At 39.1% G+C, this 15,274-nt stretch overlaps 1 protein-coding gene across 26 annotated transcripts in view; it reads right to left on the bottom strand.

Annotated features, from left to right (window-relative positions):
• The window catches only part of DMD (dystrophin), a 1,110,121-nt gene that overhangs the window by 49,350 nt on the left and 1,045,497 nt on the right, over nucleotides 1–15,274 (bottom strand). For all 26 annotated transcript variants that reach the window (XM_072349305.1, XM_072348356.1, XM_072348443.1 and 23 more), the window contains 4 exons: nucleotides 14,221–14,295; nucleotides 8,930–9,131; nucleotides 5,732–5,817; nucleotides 2,827–2,984 (listed from right to left, as the gene is read on the bottom strand). In XM_072349305.1, coding sequence (XP_072205406.1) covers nucleotides 2,827–2,984; nucleotides 5,732–5,817; nucleotides 8,930–9,131; nucleotides 14,221–14,295 — 521 coding nt within the window. The remainder of the gene's footprint in view (nucleotides 1–2,826; nucleotides 2,985–5,731; nucleotides 5,818–8,929; nucleotides 9,132–14,220; nucleotides 14,296–15,274) is intronic.

Genomic DNA, 15,274 nt, shown 5'->3' with positions numbered 1-15,274 from the left:
AAAACTGTCCAACCAAATCAAATCAGTGCACATACTGCTAAACCCATTGGCAGTGTCCTGCCAGGGGTTTGGACTCCCCAAACTCCTTCTAAAAGAGGTAACAGGCCCGTTTTGACATTTATTTGACTGAGTAAATACACTGCATTCAGACATCCAGTTAAGCAGTTGTAAAAACCCCACTGTCTACTGCTGATCATCACTGATTGAAAGCAAACCTAGAAATTGAGACCACACGACAGAGTATTAAAATACTTTAATCTGTCGAAGTGAAAAGAAACAAGGTCTGAAATACAGATATTAACTGTTTCTTAGCATCACCGCTACCAGTTTTTTATATAAAGCACTCCATTTTGAGTACACCCTTGGAAAAAAATAAGAACCAAATATCAAGCAAGAAACACTTTCATCTGCATCTGTATCCATCTCACATTTCTTCTGTCTCCCAGTGTCTCAATAAAGCACACAAGGTGGTGATGTGAATACCTAGGTCCTCTCTCTGCTATACAAGAAATCATTTAATAGTTTTGCACTGTGATTAAAACACAATGCTTTTGCCCCTTAACCAGTAACAATTCACTTATCCTACTTACATAAAAAATATAGCCATCGCTAATTTGGGGGTCAAGTGCTTTCACCCCACAGTAATACTGAACTCCCTCAATTTCGTCATGGGTCTATGTCTTGCACATAGTTTGAGCCCAGGTAGAAATACATACTCCTCAAATGGTCCTTACACTAAACTCACACTCTCAACAAAAACAATTTCTTCAAAATCACAAGACATACGCTGCACCCCATCTCTGAAGCACGGTAACTGCCCTGCCCTGCCCTGCCCTCCCCAAGTGCTCCCAAGGACTCACACTTCTGATCCTGACCTGGGGAGATCTCCTCGGCTATGGTTGTAGAAAAAACATTCCCATTTTCTCTGACATCCCCTTCTCCTCCACTGCTGTCTATGCCAGAAGAAGCTGTTGCCAGGGCACCCAACCCAACAGTCATGGCAGAGGGAATTCTGAAGCGCACTTCTGCCACAGACTCTGTTGTGACTGTGATTTATTGCCAGCTTATCGACACCAGAACAACAATATGAGAGCAAAAATCTAAGAAGACACTCGTCATTGTGGATGAGCAGAGAAAAATTTAAATGAGTTCAGATACAGTAATGTGAACCCATTTTTAAAACCTGAGTTATCTCACTCCAGTGAAGAAGGGGCAGAAGATAGCTGTGTTAGAAGGGCTATGAGGTCACACATGAAGCACCAAAAGCACCACAGGGAAGCACAGCTGAAACCAGCCCAGGATCAGAAAATCCAGAAGGAGAGAGCCCTGAAAAGCTACACCCGCACCTTCCTTGTGTTCATTTTCCCCTCCCAGCAGAGGAAGCTCAGTGTGTATCAGAAGACAAAAAGAGGGAGCAGTCAGGAGAGGTGGCAGGCCATGTCCTTGTGGGCTGAGATGGCCATCCCACAGGCAGCCCTGTACAGCTCTTCTCAGCCACTCAACCCCCACACTGTTTTCTCTCAGGAGCTCCCTACCCAAGGCACAAATACCTCACAGCACCTCCTACGCAGAAAGCATTTATCTGCAGTCCTTTCCTCTCCTCCTGGAAATATCTTACCTCTCCCCATTTCTTCTTCTGGCTGCTTTTTTTTTTTCACGTCTCATCCTAACCTGCCTTTCAGTCTCCTTCATTACTATATATACTTTATATATATATATATATATATATACACACACTAAATATATAGTATATGTATTAATATATATTAATATTCACTAAAAAAAATAAAGCTGACTGTTGCTTATTAGACAGCAGAACTACTACCTAATGAAATTTGAGCATTAGGCAAAGCAACAAGCAAAAAAAATCCCCTGCCCCCATTCAACTGAAGAAAATCCCCAAGGGACAGTTACAGGATTGAACAAAGGCGTTTCCTCTACAGTGATGCAGAAGATGCACTTTGAGTTATCAAAGACCATACACTACCTCTCATCTTCTACCTTCTCATTAAGTAGCTGTCTTACTCTTTTGCATTTTCCTGACAGTTAGCAAAAAGATGAATAATTCCCTTAACTCTCTCTCTCCTCAGATTAAATAATTTACAAGCGTGAAAAAGAGCCTGGAGTTGGCTATGTACTCCTCAATGGATAAGGCAGAAATTCTCTCAGAATTCTGTTAGTACAAAAAACGGCATTACCCATTCAAACAATGAAAAAAGCTCATCAAGCGCTCCTCAGCCCTAGAAAGCACTTCAGTCAGTCATGTTTTCACATCCCTCTGCTGAGCACACACAGCTGCCATTGGCATGCATATGCGCAAAAATTAGTTTAACCAATGCTGTTCATCTATATGGTGAAACAAATGGTGATCTACTGCTGTCAGAAGGAAATTATAAAGACAGGCACTGCCACAATAATAACTTCCACTGCCTGCAGGATCTGGTTATGATACAGGCCCTGATGACAATTACTTGGTCTCCAGATAACAACATAAGCTTTAAGAACCAGATGAGATGGGATTTTGAGCAACCTGCTCTAATGGGAGGTGTCCCTGTCATCACACAGGGGTTGGCAGTGGATGACCTTTAATGTCTGTTCCAACCCAAACCGATCTATGCTCCTGTGTTAACTCAGTCTTCTTCCATCACCACATTTCTAATGAAGACAGTGCCTACAAAGCAATGTAATTCATAGACAACTTATCAAATAAACAAACCAGTGAATTCCATTAAGCAAATCCTCAGTATCAGTCCTCTTCAATATGGAAAGGCTAGCTGGAAATGAGACATCTAACAGAACATTAATGGAGATCAAAGATGAACTTACAAACTGGAAGCAGCTTCTGACACTTGGCTCGATATTGCTGCCTCCAAATGAAGCGACCTCCCCCAGCTGCCGTGGGATCTGGATGGAGTCGTGCAGCAGCAGTCCCAGCCGGCGCTGATCACAGAAGCCAGTGGAGCTCGCCACCTGCTTGAAAAGGTCTGGAGAAACAGAAAGGACACCAAGGCTGAAACACCATAACGGGGACACATAAGATAGGGATGAAATATCTAGCATTCCAAATGGATAAATAGCCTCGATGGACACAAACATGAATGGATCCATAGTTTGGCTGCTTTGTTTTTCACAGACACCATTTCTGTAAAATAAGTGTTGATTTTTAGTAGCAATATTCACTTGTACCAGTGAGAAAAGGCCATTCTATCTCAGTGCCTTTCTCATTAGTGGCAACAGCAACTGTTATTTTATAATAGAGTCAACTAAACATCAGAATCTTTGATTCACAATAATATAAAAGTTCTAGAAATAATCAGCTCTTAGTAATAAACGTACAGCTCAGAATCCAATTATCTTTCAGATGAGTTGCTTTGAAATACAAGAACTCCTAACTTTAGTGTAACATAATCTTTTAATACAGGTACATTTCTAAAATGAAAGAAAAACATCGCAGTATGACAGAACCTGGCATGCACTGGGAACATTAGTATCATATTGAGTTTTCATTTTTGAAGTGAAATGTCACTTTAAGTCATGTGCTATTACGGCATCATTCTAGAAAATGATCTTTACAGGACAGAATTATCCTTTCATAAGCCAGATTTAATTTAGTGGGAATTAGTTACACTATGTATATTATGAAGATGTTTTGGAGTTTGTAATAAGAAAAATCAGGTTAGCATTAGCTGAAATATTTATTTGGTCCTATCTCAGATGACAATATGTGACCTGAATAAGTTCTGCTTATTTTTCAAAGAAAGAAAGAAAGAAAGAAGAGAAAGAAAGGAAGAAGGGAAAGAATGAAAAGAAGAAAAGAGTGAGGAAGGAAGGAAAGAATTGTTAGAAAAAAAGAAATCCTTTTTTTGTAACCTTAATATATCACCTGACAGGACAGATAGAATCACAAAGGTGATCAGCACTGTTGAAGATAACTTTCCAAGAGTAGCAATGACAACCATTTTCTTCCAAAAGAATAAAGGAATGGGTAGAGAAAAGATTACTTTTTAATTACACATTTCACTTTTGCCAAGACTAGTTCTATGACACATAAGTTGGGGGAAAATTTTTCTTTATAACCTCTGCAAGTCTAAAGAATTCTCCTCTTTGAGAACCAACACTGCTCTGCTACACAAATGTTGGAATCATAGAACGACAGAATGGCCTGGGCTGAAAAGGACCACAGTGCTTATCTAGTTTCAACCCCCTGCTGTGTGCAGGGTTGCCAACCACCAGACCGAGCTGCCCAGATCCACATCCAGCCTGGCCTTGAATGCCTCCACAACCTCCTTGGGCAAATCTTTTAAAAAAAAAATCTTTAAAAAATCTTTCCTGGAAAATCTGTAAGAGGTGCAACTCATCATGTACATGCAGCAATGCTAATAGCAACTACGCTACGATTTCGGCATGGATGGTGAAGCCAGACCACAACCTGGCAGAGATGATTCCTTCCTCTCCCACAAACTATTCGGCTTTGAATTTCCCCCATCAATATAACACTGTGTTCTTCAACATCAAAAGGTGGTTATGCATTACCATGCCTACACGCTACAGAAGACTATAATACATGAATAAAAGTTTTTCTTTATAGCTGATAATTCTCAATGGAACATCGTTTTTAAAAATATCCATCTTATTTTTCTTTAAAGATCCTCTGAACACTTTTGCACAAAACCTCCACAAAACATCTAAAGATCTAAACTGTGACATTCACAGTGATTGCCCTATAATCTGATCCAATTACACATACGCATATACAATTCGTACAACAGACTGTTTTAGGACTCTTCATTTTTACTTCATCTTTCTTCAGTCTTGATTAGCAGAATAATAAAATAATAACCACTGATGAAGAACTGCTGAGGCACTGGAACAAAATCTGAAGGAGAAGGCTTTCTCAAAGCTTGTATGAGTGTTATATAACTTAACCAGTAAGTAACTCTTGAGAAATACCCTTATCAGTAGATCTTTTCTGGATCCCTGCCTCACTAATAAACTGATTCATTAGTTGAAACTAAAACGCCAAGTGGAACTTCTTCAAGAATTAAAAGATTTGACCCATTACAATATGCAAAATTCCAGCATGCCTTTAATATTTATTTAAAAGTAACAACTATGTTTAAATGTAAGATATGTAGTAAGACTCTGATTAGACTGTGGAAAATATTTTTAAAAGATAACATGTTTCAAAAGGCTGTAATGAAAGCTGTCCTGTGGATCAATACTGCTTTTCTACTGCCTTTTTCATCTCAGTGTTTACACATATTTTCTCTCTGCTGTGGTATGTCAAAAGCATTCTAGCACCCTTTTCTGCAAAAGCATTACATTTCAGTGTTTGCATTTTTCCAACCAAGAGTGTGGATGTGCATTTCTGTGTATGAAGGTGTACTAAACCAGTGGTCTCCAAAGGGAAATGTATGCAGTGGGTGTGCAAATCTTTTCAGGTACAGTGAGAAAAAATCTGTGAACTGTTAATAAATTAAATATAACCTGTAGTCATTTCATCATTACCTCATCTTTTTTTTTTTTAATTTCTGTTTTTGTGCTTTGCAATGCACATAATATAGTAGTACACTTATACATACAATTTATAAATAAATACGCTCAGTGCAAGCTCAGTGATCAAGAAAGTTTGGAGACCACTGTGCTGAGCTACCTAAAGCTACAGAGAACAAGTAGGACAAATGAAAAACAGAACATAAACTAAAAAATATAAAGAATTATATTGACTTACATCTATACTTATCTTCCAGGTGTGCTTTACAAAGGGATACAACACCAGTTTTGAAAGATAAGACACGAATTCTTCCTGTTCGACCCCTGAAAGGAAAGAAATATTGGCTGATTATATAATCCGTTCATGAAACAACCTGTTGGCTATTACAAAGTTAAACAGAGCTCTGCAGTCTTATTAAATAAAGTCACAAAAATACCATTTTGCACAGCATACGCTGGCCTGCTAGTATGTATGCTGGAAACCGAATGTAAAATACAGAGGTGCAGTTCCATGGACAAAGCTAAACCAAATTGTTCACTTCTATCAGTTCAAGCAGAAACAGTCTCATGCAGAAATAATGACAGATATTGACAGAGGCACTAAGTAAGTAAGACGTTCAGGTGGCTGACTAAGCTTGCCTAAAAACAAGGAGAATGGAGGCAAGTTGTACATTTGAGTCAGTAAAGTAATGGTGGTTTCCGAGCTCCTTCTCCTATCACCAAAACCTGAGCAGGCTGAAGGCCTTGTTCCACCTCAGTTCTTGCAGTGCCTTCCCTCACAATCACCTTCACACCAGTTTGTGATGTGCCTGTGCTACTGCTTTTGCTTTTTAATAAGGAATATGATAAGAACACCGCCCTCTATGCTGCAAGCAATGCAGTGACAAATCTTCAGCTCTTTTCTCAGAGATCCAATTCAGCTCAATTTACTTCCCACTGCTGACTTCACCTAAGACTTATCTCACCTAACATTGCAAATACATAACACCTATTGCAAAAGAGACATACACAACACAATAAGCTAACACCTACACTTGACTTCTGGTAACACAGACTTGTCAACAATTTTGAAGTGCCACCAATAAGAACACCACTAAAAACACATTAAGTCATGTACAGGTGTGCCATACCCATGCACTAGGCCGTACTACTTCGCCAGGATGCATGCCTTCTTTATAATCCTACTAACGAACTGCAAGAGTCAACAGTGCTCATTTACCTATGCTTGTTCCCTGCAACACCTATAAAAGGTTCAGTCAGAAAATGGTGAACAAAGCAGAATTCAGAATGTGCAGCCTTTATTTTAAGTATCTTGTGCTTTTCACCATGAATAAGCATTTGCTGCTTACCTATGTTTTCCCCACTCTGCTCCTTTTACTCCCCTCCTTCAAAGCTTTTCCAAATTAATTATCGTCTGTGCCCTGAGAAATTCCTGCTGATGAACACCAGGCTCATGCAAATTATATAGGAGAAGAATGTAGAATGATTATTTCCCTGCAAGGCATATTAAATTGGAACCTGCACGAACTGTGAGTTGTTCAGTTCACTCTACTCCCCTCCCAAGTCAAACCAGTAATTTAGCATGCTACTGCAAATGAGTATGAGTGACTGATCAATTAAAACAAATCTGAATACGTGCTGGATTTGCGGAGCTGTGTCCATAATTAGATCAGTCATTGGCACTGAATTTGATTAGTATCTTTACAAATGACAGTTTTCAATTATAAGAAGAGTAAAAATTCAGTATATCGAATTAAATGTCTCCAGTGCTACTATGCACTTCAGTTGATCTCTTCCTATTAAGTTTACAATGAAAGCTAAACACAAGTAACCCCAAGGTCATCTCTCTACCAGCACAATCCAAACCTGAATTTCAGCAAAACAGCCAGGAGCTTTCCTCACACATAAAACAACTGTGTTTCATCGAGTCCTGCAATATACAATGCCCTAGCATACCTAGGGAATTGCCTGGAGGCAGCCAATTATAATTTCTAATGCTGTACTTTCAGCAGAGTGCTACACAACGAAAGCTAGACTGGACACAGCAAATCTAAACTGGATGGTCCAGCTTAGGAGCAGCCTGGGAAATGACTTTCATTTCACTCTCTGCCACCAGTGCGGCTGATCTGGATTAACATCCCTAGAGTGTCTTTTTTGTTTTTTACCAGTTGGATATCTGTATATATATATGAAATTGCTGTGAGATGATAACTCAAAACTGAACTGGAACTCAGTAAAACCCAAAGCAGATGAAAGAAATAAAGCTCAGCAGTTAAATGAATGTAGCTTCACTCCCTATCACTAGTACACTGCACAAAACTGCAATCTAATCTGTGTAATCCACAGGATTCTGCAGTTGCTGCGGATGATGGTATAAGCAACTGCCTTATCAGAGAAGATTCTGGAGGAAGAGACTGTGTACTTCTTTTGTGTGCAGGTGATCACTGAAGTTTCAGGGCTGTGATAAAGGATGGATGGAAGAATGATGTTATGGAACTTCACTACAGTTCAAAATGGCAGTGGAATACAGCAATTGCTTCATGTCCTTCCATTTCTACACATGAATTTTATTCTGCCATCGTAATGGGCATGTCTGGCTGAAGGCAGCTGATAAGAACCTTTAAAAAACAAACACAAATAAAGACTTCCACAACCATCTTGTTTCGCTAAATTCACTAAATACGAAAAGAATGGCTTATTCGAAAATTAGCCTGCAGAATGTGTGTTGGTATTTATCTGTGCATTTTGAACAACATCACTAACCCACTGAATAGAACATCTTTAATTTGACTAAGGTAAATTTACTCTGTTCTACTCTATTTTAAAATTTACTCTCTTCTACTTACACTTAAAGGTAGACATTTTGAAATTAAATTTTAAATGAAGCATTTTTCATATCTCCTGACTGCAAAGGGTTGCAAATGCATAAGATTACAGATGAAGCTCTTCCAGCTTTGAGCAAGGATTATAGATTGAAAGCTATAAAAAACTGACAGCTCTGAAAATGTTTAGCATCCAGAAGTACACACACATGCAAGAGTCATTGTATGTTGTTCATATTGTTGCTTCTTGATACTCCTCTTGAATTACTTTATCTAAAGAAATTTAAAAAGCCATGCAAAGCTATGACCAAAAGGGGAGATACAGTCCTAGAATTGCTCCGACAATTGCAGTCTGTTCTGTTTTCCAGCTCTCGTTGCTTAGATGAATAAATTTAGCATTGCAGGCCTAATCAAGGGCTGTATCGATTGAGTTAAATGTGACCATTAAGCGATTAAGCTTCCTAAACTTTCACATCAACTGCTATTTATTTAGCTTCAAGACATTCATATTTTATAATGTGGCAACCAGCTCACTGCCCTTTCCCCTTCCTCCTTTCCCCCTGTGGCGCTGAGAAAGCTTTTCAGAGCACTTTGTTTACAGCACCCATACATACGTGTCATAGACATTCAGCAGCCAGTTGAGGCACATGTCCACACAGAGAGGAACATTGACCAGATTATTGTGCTCCTGTTCCAGTCGATCATAAATAGTGGTCAAGCAATTAATGATCTGCAGAATATCCATCGGCTGGTCATTTTGCTTGAGGTTGTGCTGGTCCAAGGCATCGCATGCAGCAGACAGATTCAGGAGATCCACTGTTAAAATAAAGAAATACAATAAAGACTGCAGAGAGACAGTGCTTATACTACCATTATCCAAAAGGTATAGGTATAGCAGTTTGCTCGGTTTACATGTCTGGCCAGAAGACATTTTATGCTCTGTAGAAGCCAGGTGCAAGACTGGATCCAAAACTCTTACAGGAGCACTGTTTATTCAGCTGTGGTCTTAGACAGCAGTGTTTATAAAATGTTTGTTTTCTTTTCAGCCATAAAGTACTCACACTACTAGATTACACGGAAATATTACAAAAACTACTGTGTAAGTAAAAATTCAGTTTCATGTTTTATATTCCTACAGATAGGGTACTATTTGACAACTGTGTCCACTGGATGTGCTCTATACACAGTATTCATCCTCATCTTTCATGAGATGCACCACGGAAGTCAAGAAATCTTCAAAGAACCAAATTCCACCAGGAGCTTGCAAATAAATCACAAAGGGGTCAACTTCTCTGCTGCTTTTTCTCTGGCAAGAACATGGGAAAAAAAGATTCCAAACCTGCTCCAAAATTTATTAATAGAATTTATAAATCTTGAATCCTAATGAGTGTTCAAATTTGTAAATACCTTTGTGACATAATGGAGTAAGTCAAATTTAATACCTATCTGTCAATGCAAAGCAGTTTTTCTGGTACTGATGTTTAAAATCTTGACTTTCAGTCCAATTTAAGTCAGCTGTATATTGCAATTTGGATGTCCACAGCAAAATCACCAGCTCTTAAAAATACTCTTCATTTCTGAATAATAACATCAACTACAATTTCATACTTCGGAGGATGCCAAATCAGAGAGTTATGAGATACTGAAAACAAAAGTAATCAGAAAAATAAGATTATCCGGGGCAGCAGATCTTCCTGATGCAATACAAAAACCCTCTGTAAATCCTTGCATAGAACTTCTAGGGGCTGAGCAAAGAGATGAAAGCCCAGATGCTGTTAGCCCTACCCATACCACGAGCAGTCACAAAGTGCAACACAATTCAGTGCGCCTCAGGAAAAGCATCCCAAAAATTTGTTACGGAATTGGAAAATAAACTGACCCAACTGCAAGATCTGTTTTTCTCTCACTGCAATAAAACAGTGTTTTATTGAGTCCTGGTAGGCAAAGTGCAGAACCTCATGCAGGACTTCTTTTTTAGAACTTCATGCAGCTTAAGGGCACATGCGCCAAATTCACACTTGAGAACACTAGAACAATATCAAAGATTAAACTGGCCCCTTGAAAAATACCTCAGCTGTATGCAGGGATGCGTGGTAATGCTGCTTTGATAGTATGCTGTGATTCTGGAACTGACAAAAGAATTCTGAGAGCAGAAATTTCAATGAAAATCAATGGGAACATATACTGCTGAATCCTGCAAGCACTTCTGAAAATTTCATCCCGGTGCCTGAGATACTCAGTGCTACAGTGAATATGGAAAGCCTACAGTGCTACCCCTAGGACTATGCCAAGAGATTTAACTGATAATATGTTGATTTACATGGGTATAATTACATTTTTTGTTTTTTTCATATTAGCATATGGATAGTTACTAAAAAAAATAAATAAAAAAATTGGAATATTATATTTAACCTACTAGCATATAAAATATAGCTATTCTAAGGTCAGTGTTATACCCTGCAAAAGAATATTTATCAGATCCATTGTAAAGAGTCATAGCAAGACACCCTTCCTCTAGCAATTTATTAGCTAAACTGAAAACATAGCAATGCTTTCACAATACCTATAATGCAGAGCTTTAGGCTGAACTCTCAGTTCCTTTGAGACTGTGAATCAATGGTAATTAAATGAACCCCTCAGGCATCTGGATGGCAGCTTAATTATACATCAGCTACTGCTAAACATGGGTCATTCCATTTTGCGAAAGCTCTTCCCGCTAATAAGCAGAAACTTCTGAAAAGCCCTTTGCCCTACCTCTTCCTCAGCTGCCTATCCTATCATGAATTTAATAATGCATGTCCATCTTAACATAAGCAAGAAATGTTTGCTACCAAGCTCTGCTTTAGGGGACTTCTTTTTAGGGGGAGAGTGGCTCTGGCCTTCACCAAGATAAATTCCTCCTGTCTCTTTCTCACCACGTTTAAAGGAATGTGTTGGAGGCCTCTGCAGAATCAATAATTGGTGCATTTCTTTCCTGGGAGCAAGCACCAAATAAACACTGTGAATGGGGGCTAGCCCGAACACATACTGAACAGTTGCATATTCATGGACAGCCAGTGATTTACAGATCTTTAATTAGAATAAACCACACCGCTTTGTGTTTTGTAAATTTAATGGGTTCTCACTCTTCTATTTAAAATTCTGAAACTGACTCCAAAATTTGAATGAACTGGACCTTCAAGCTTATTTTGAATTCCAAGTAATGTATATAAATATTTCTTTGGCCTTAAAGGCAAGAGTAAGAATGTCTACAGCTAGGCCAGCTCGTGGGTAGAATACAGAAAAAGGATGAAATATGACCTCAAATGACCAACCAGCTGAAGGCCAGAAGAGACAATTTAACAGGCAGGACAAGGTGTGCTATGGAGATCACATACTGAACTTCGGCAAAACTCAACATATGGTTGGTGATAAAAAAGCATTAATAATGCCCTCAGAATTCAGTATCATCTCCTCTGTAACCTAGTGCTGCTGGCTGATACATTAAAAATATATCTTTAATGTAGCCTGAATAAAATTACAAGGGGAAAAAAAAAACAAAAAACCTAACAGAAGATCTTGAGTACTTTTTCCATCTCCAAGAAACTTTTGCGGACACATCACATATTATTGACGTCGCAATGTTCAGATGTGGTTTGCACTTCAAGATCAGATCTTTAAAAGTAGCAAAGCAAGAAAGTCAATGAGCTTTGATGTGACTATCAAAGGAAACCGTACATTAAAAAAAAACCCACCAACAAACAGTGCAATAGTTAACTTGGCGTGCCCACAATAACTTTGAAGGTTGGAATGATACAATCTCACATTCTCCTGAAGTTACATTCTCCTAATGTAACACAGAACACAAGCATCTATTTGTTAAGGATTACTGTTTCCTATTATTATCCTTAACATCCTAGTGTCTTAAAGTTCACAGGGCCGATTTACAAACTGAAGTTATTTTTGAACACAAACCTAAATACAGTTCATGTTTCAAAGTGTTTGTACTCTGAGAAATATGGGATGCATTTTCACTTCCAGGGATTTTTCCTGTACTCACACCTCCAGAGTTTGAAAACACTCTTCAGAAGGTAACATTGTTTTGCTTTTTACGCAGTTTGCAGATAAGAATGCATGTACGTAGCTAGTTTTCAAACTCATGCAATTTTAAAGCTGAAATAAAAAGTGGGAGATCAGAGTAGCAGCTACTGCAGGTCGAACTCAGGGATTTGGGGTTATGTGTAGGAGTCCCAAGACCCAACACTGTGCTCTATTTCTTCTGGTGCCAAATTGCAGAAAAAGTATTTTGTAATTAGCTTCTTAAAAATCTAATTAAAATGAGTTCACAAGTGACACTGCAAGCACTGAATACACAAACACAAGAACAGTGTCTCCAAGCAAGAATATTTGCAAGAACAAAGACTGTTAACTAAATTCCTTAAATACTTCTCCTTAGTTACAAGAGTGAAGAATGTGCTAAAGCATTCAGTGTAAGCGCCGCTGCGTGTTTCTGATCTAACATCCACTCTCAGAAAACCTACCCTAAGTGTAACCTGGAAAGACAGACTGATTTCAGTGTGTAATCACAGTTCCCCACTGTAAAGCACGAGACAAGTGGAGAACTGTTCAGTGGTAGAATAAAGCTAATTACAGATAAAACAGGATGCGAAAGTTTTGCACTTTCAGTCTGCCTGCTACACTTGTGCACTGCCAGCTAGAGAATCCCATAATTCAAGAATTTTCTTCATTACTTCAGCACCACGCTCATTATGAATACTTTTCACTGCATATCATTCTAGTTTCTTTGTGCCAGCTCTCCACAACTGTCCTGAAAATATGTTTGCAATTCTGATTGTCAGCTATCAAAATTCAATCTTTATCACAGTATCCATGCTGAAATCTTTAATTACAAGAATTTTCACTGCTTAATTTTGTGTCGTGTTTTTTTGTTTGTTTTGTTTTGTTTGTTTGTTAATTTACTTATTTATTTTAAATAAATCTAGAGGTTGTTCATTAGTGGAATTCACCCATCCTTAAAAGTCTAAAAGTAAACATGCTCAAAAACCTCGAGGTTTGACTCAGTTCCAGAAAGCATGTGAGCACAATTCCAAACTTGAGATAAATCAGCAGTTAAGACATTTGCAACTGTGTCAGAAATTTAACCCTGTAATTAAATGCCAAATGTAGTCGATGTCAAAATATTTTAATAACCCTCCAACCAGTATTCCCTAGCAAACTTTGCTTTTGTAACTGATTGATCTATTAAAAAAAACTACGAGCAAATTATTTACCCATTGGATTAGAAGAAGCTGAAAAATGTAACTGAAGTGACAGGCAGTAAATGATATACCAGTTGCAAGAACTACAGTATCAGACCATGCATGCACGTCATTATGGCAGGACTAGAGACTTCCAAACACAGCCAAATGCTGGGTCAAAATGAAGCTAAATGCTTATTGTGATGATCTCATTGAAAGGCAGCAACCCCCCAGGGTTCAGGATTCAAACTAACAAACTATTAAACAACTCCAGCTCTGGCACTGTTTTTCCTCTGGGCACTCATCGTTCTTATTACAGAACAATCCTGCTTGTACGTTGAGCTGCATGTGGCTGACATGGGATGTGCCTTTAGTAATGAGCAAAGAGAAAATAACAGGCTTTAAAGTGAAAAGATGAGAAGGATGTAGGGAATGTTCATTTTGTTCCTGATCCACTGTTTTGTCTCATAAGTGTCATGCACTTTTGTCTTTCTAGGAAGATGCAAAGTAATGGCAGCAGGAGATGCCTTAGGTGAGAAGTTTCCATATAGTGGGGAGCGCCCAGGGGGAGTGGAGGGAGTGTTTTTCTACTCTGGAAGCTGCCAATAAATTCATGGCTTGGTACTGAAGTCTTTCTGGCAGCTGGTGCCACACCGGCAGGTACTTACAGCAGAGAGCTTTCTGCAGCCTGCGGAGCTTCATGGCAGTTCTGTAGGCTGAGAACCTGACATTGTTCAGGTCCGCTGTTGGGGAAGAATATCAGAAAAAGAGATTAGCTTTGTATCTTAGAAATGACCAGACTAATAACGATGTTGTTCACCTGAACTCAAACATTACAATCAGTGGTTCAAAGAACAAGGCAAAAAATGGTATGTTAGAAACCATATTTCACTGAGCAAATGCACTCACACCTTGGCAATCAATCTCTCAAAACAAAATCAGCAAGTCCTAGAGGCTTAGTTCCGTTCTTTCAAAGGTGCTGAACTTAAAGAGTACTTGAAAGGACACCACCAGCAACTGCAGCAGGGTTGTCTGAAAACACCGCAGCCTTTCCAGGGTAGGTACTTTAAGAGATAAGGCTTCAGATCTCCTGCCTCCTTCCCTGTCTGAGGCATGCGGCCAGATTGTTTGAAGGTAGGGAGAAGCAAAGAGCCCTGCACAGGAAAATGCAGGCAACTCTCAGCTATGGCTGAGACTCTAAAAAACAATGCAACATTTTTGCTTCCCAACCTAAACAGACAACAGCATGCCCTGAGAGGAACACTGCTCCTGGCAGGGAGCCATCAAGGTGAACTTCTGTGACCTGCTCGGAAACTGCAGAGAGCAGGTCAAAGAACGTCAGTGACAGCCCAGTGAGTCCAGTTTTACTGCAACCCCTTCATGCGGCTCACAGAATCAGATCATCAGCAAGAGCCCTTGTTTCAGAAGAAGCTTTTTGCCCACGGGTTTTCAGGACACTGTAGAGAGAAGGTGGCCATGTACACAACCAGAAGTATGCTGAGTTGATAAATCTCCTGGCACTGAGGAGGCTTGGTCAAGGCTACGTGAACATTGTTCAATACTTGCTCCCAGCAAGATACAGCAACTGCTCAGTAGCCTAAGAAGTAAATGCTAGCAATACAAGACTGAAAAGAAAGGAGGGATTTCAAACAAAATGTGTCTTGGACCTAATCCGACCAGGAAACTGGATTTGCATCTTTCTCTTCCATCTTGCCTGTGGAA

Source organism: Excalfactoria chinensis, chromosome 1, assembly GCF_039878825.1.
Source record: "Excalfactoria chinensis isolate bCotChi1 chromosome 1, bCotChi1.hap2, whole genome shotgun sequence".
Lineage (NCBI taxonomy): Eukaryota > Metazoa > Chordata > Aves > Galliformes > Phasianidae > Excalfactoria > Excalfactoria chinensis.
The sequence above is the reverse complement of the archived record's forward strand: the minus strand, read 5'-3'. Positions and strand labels throughout refer to the sequence as shown.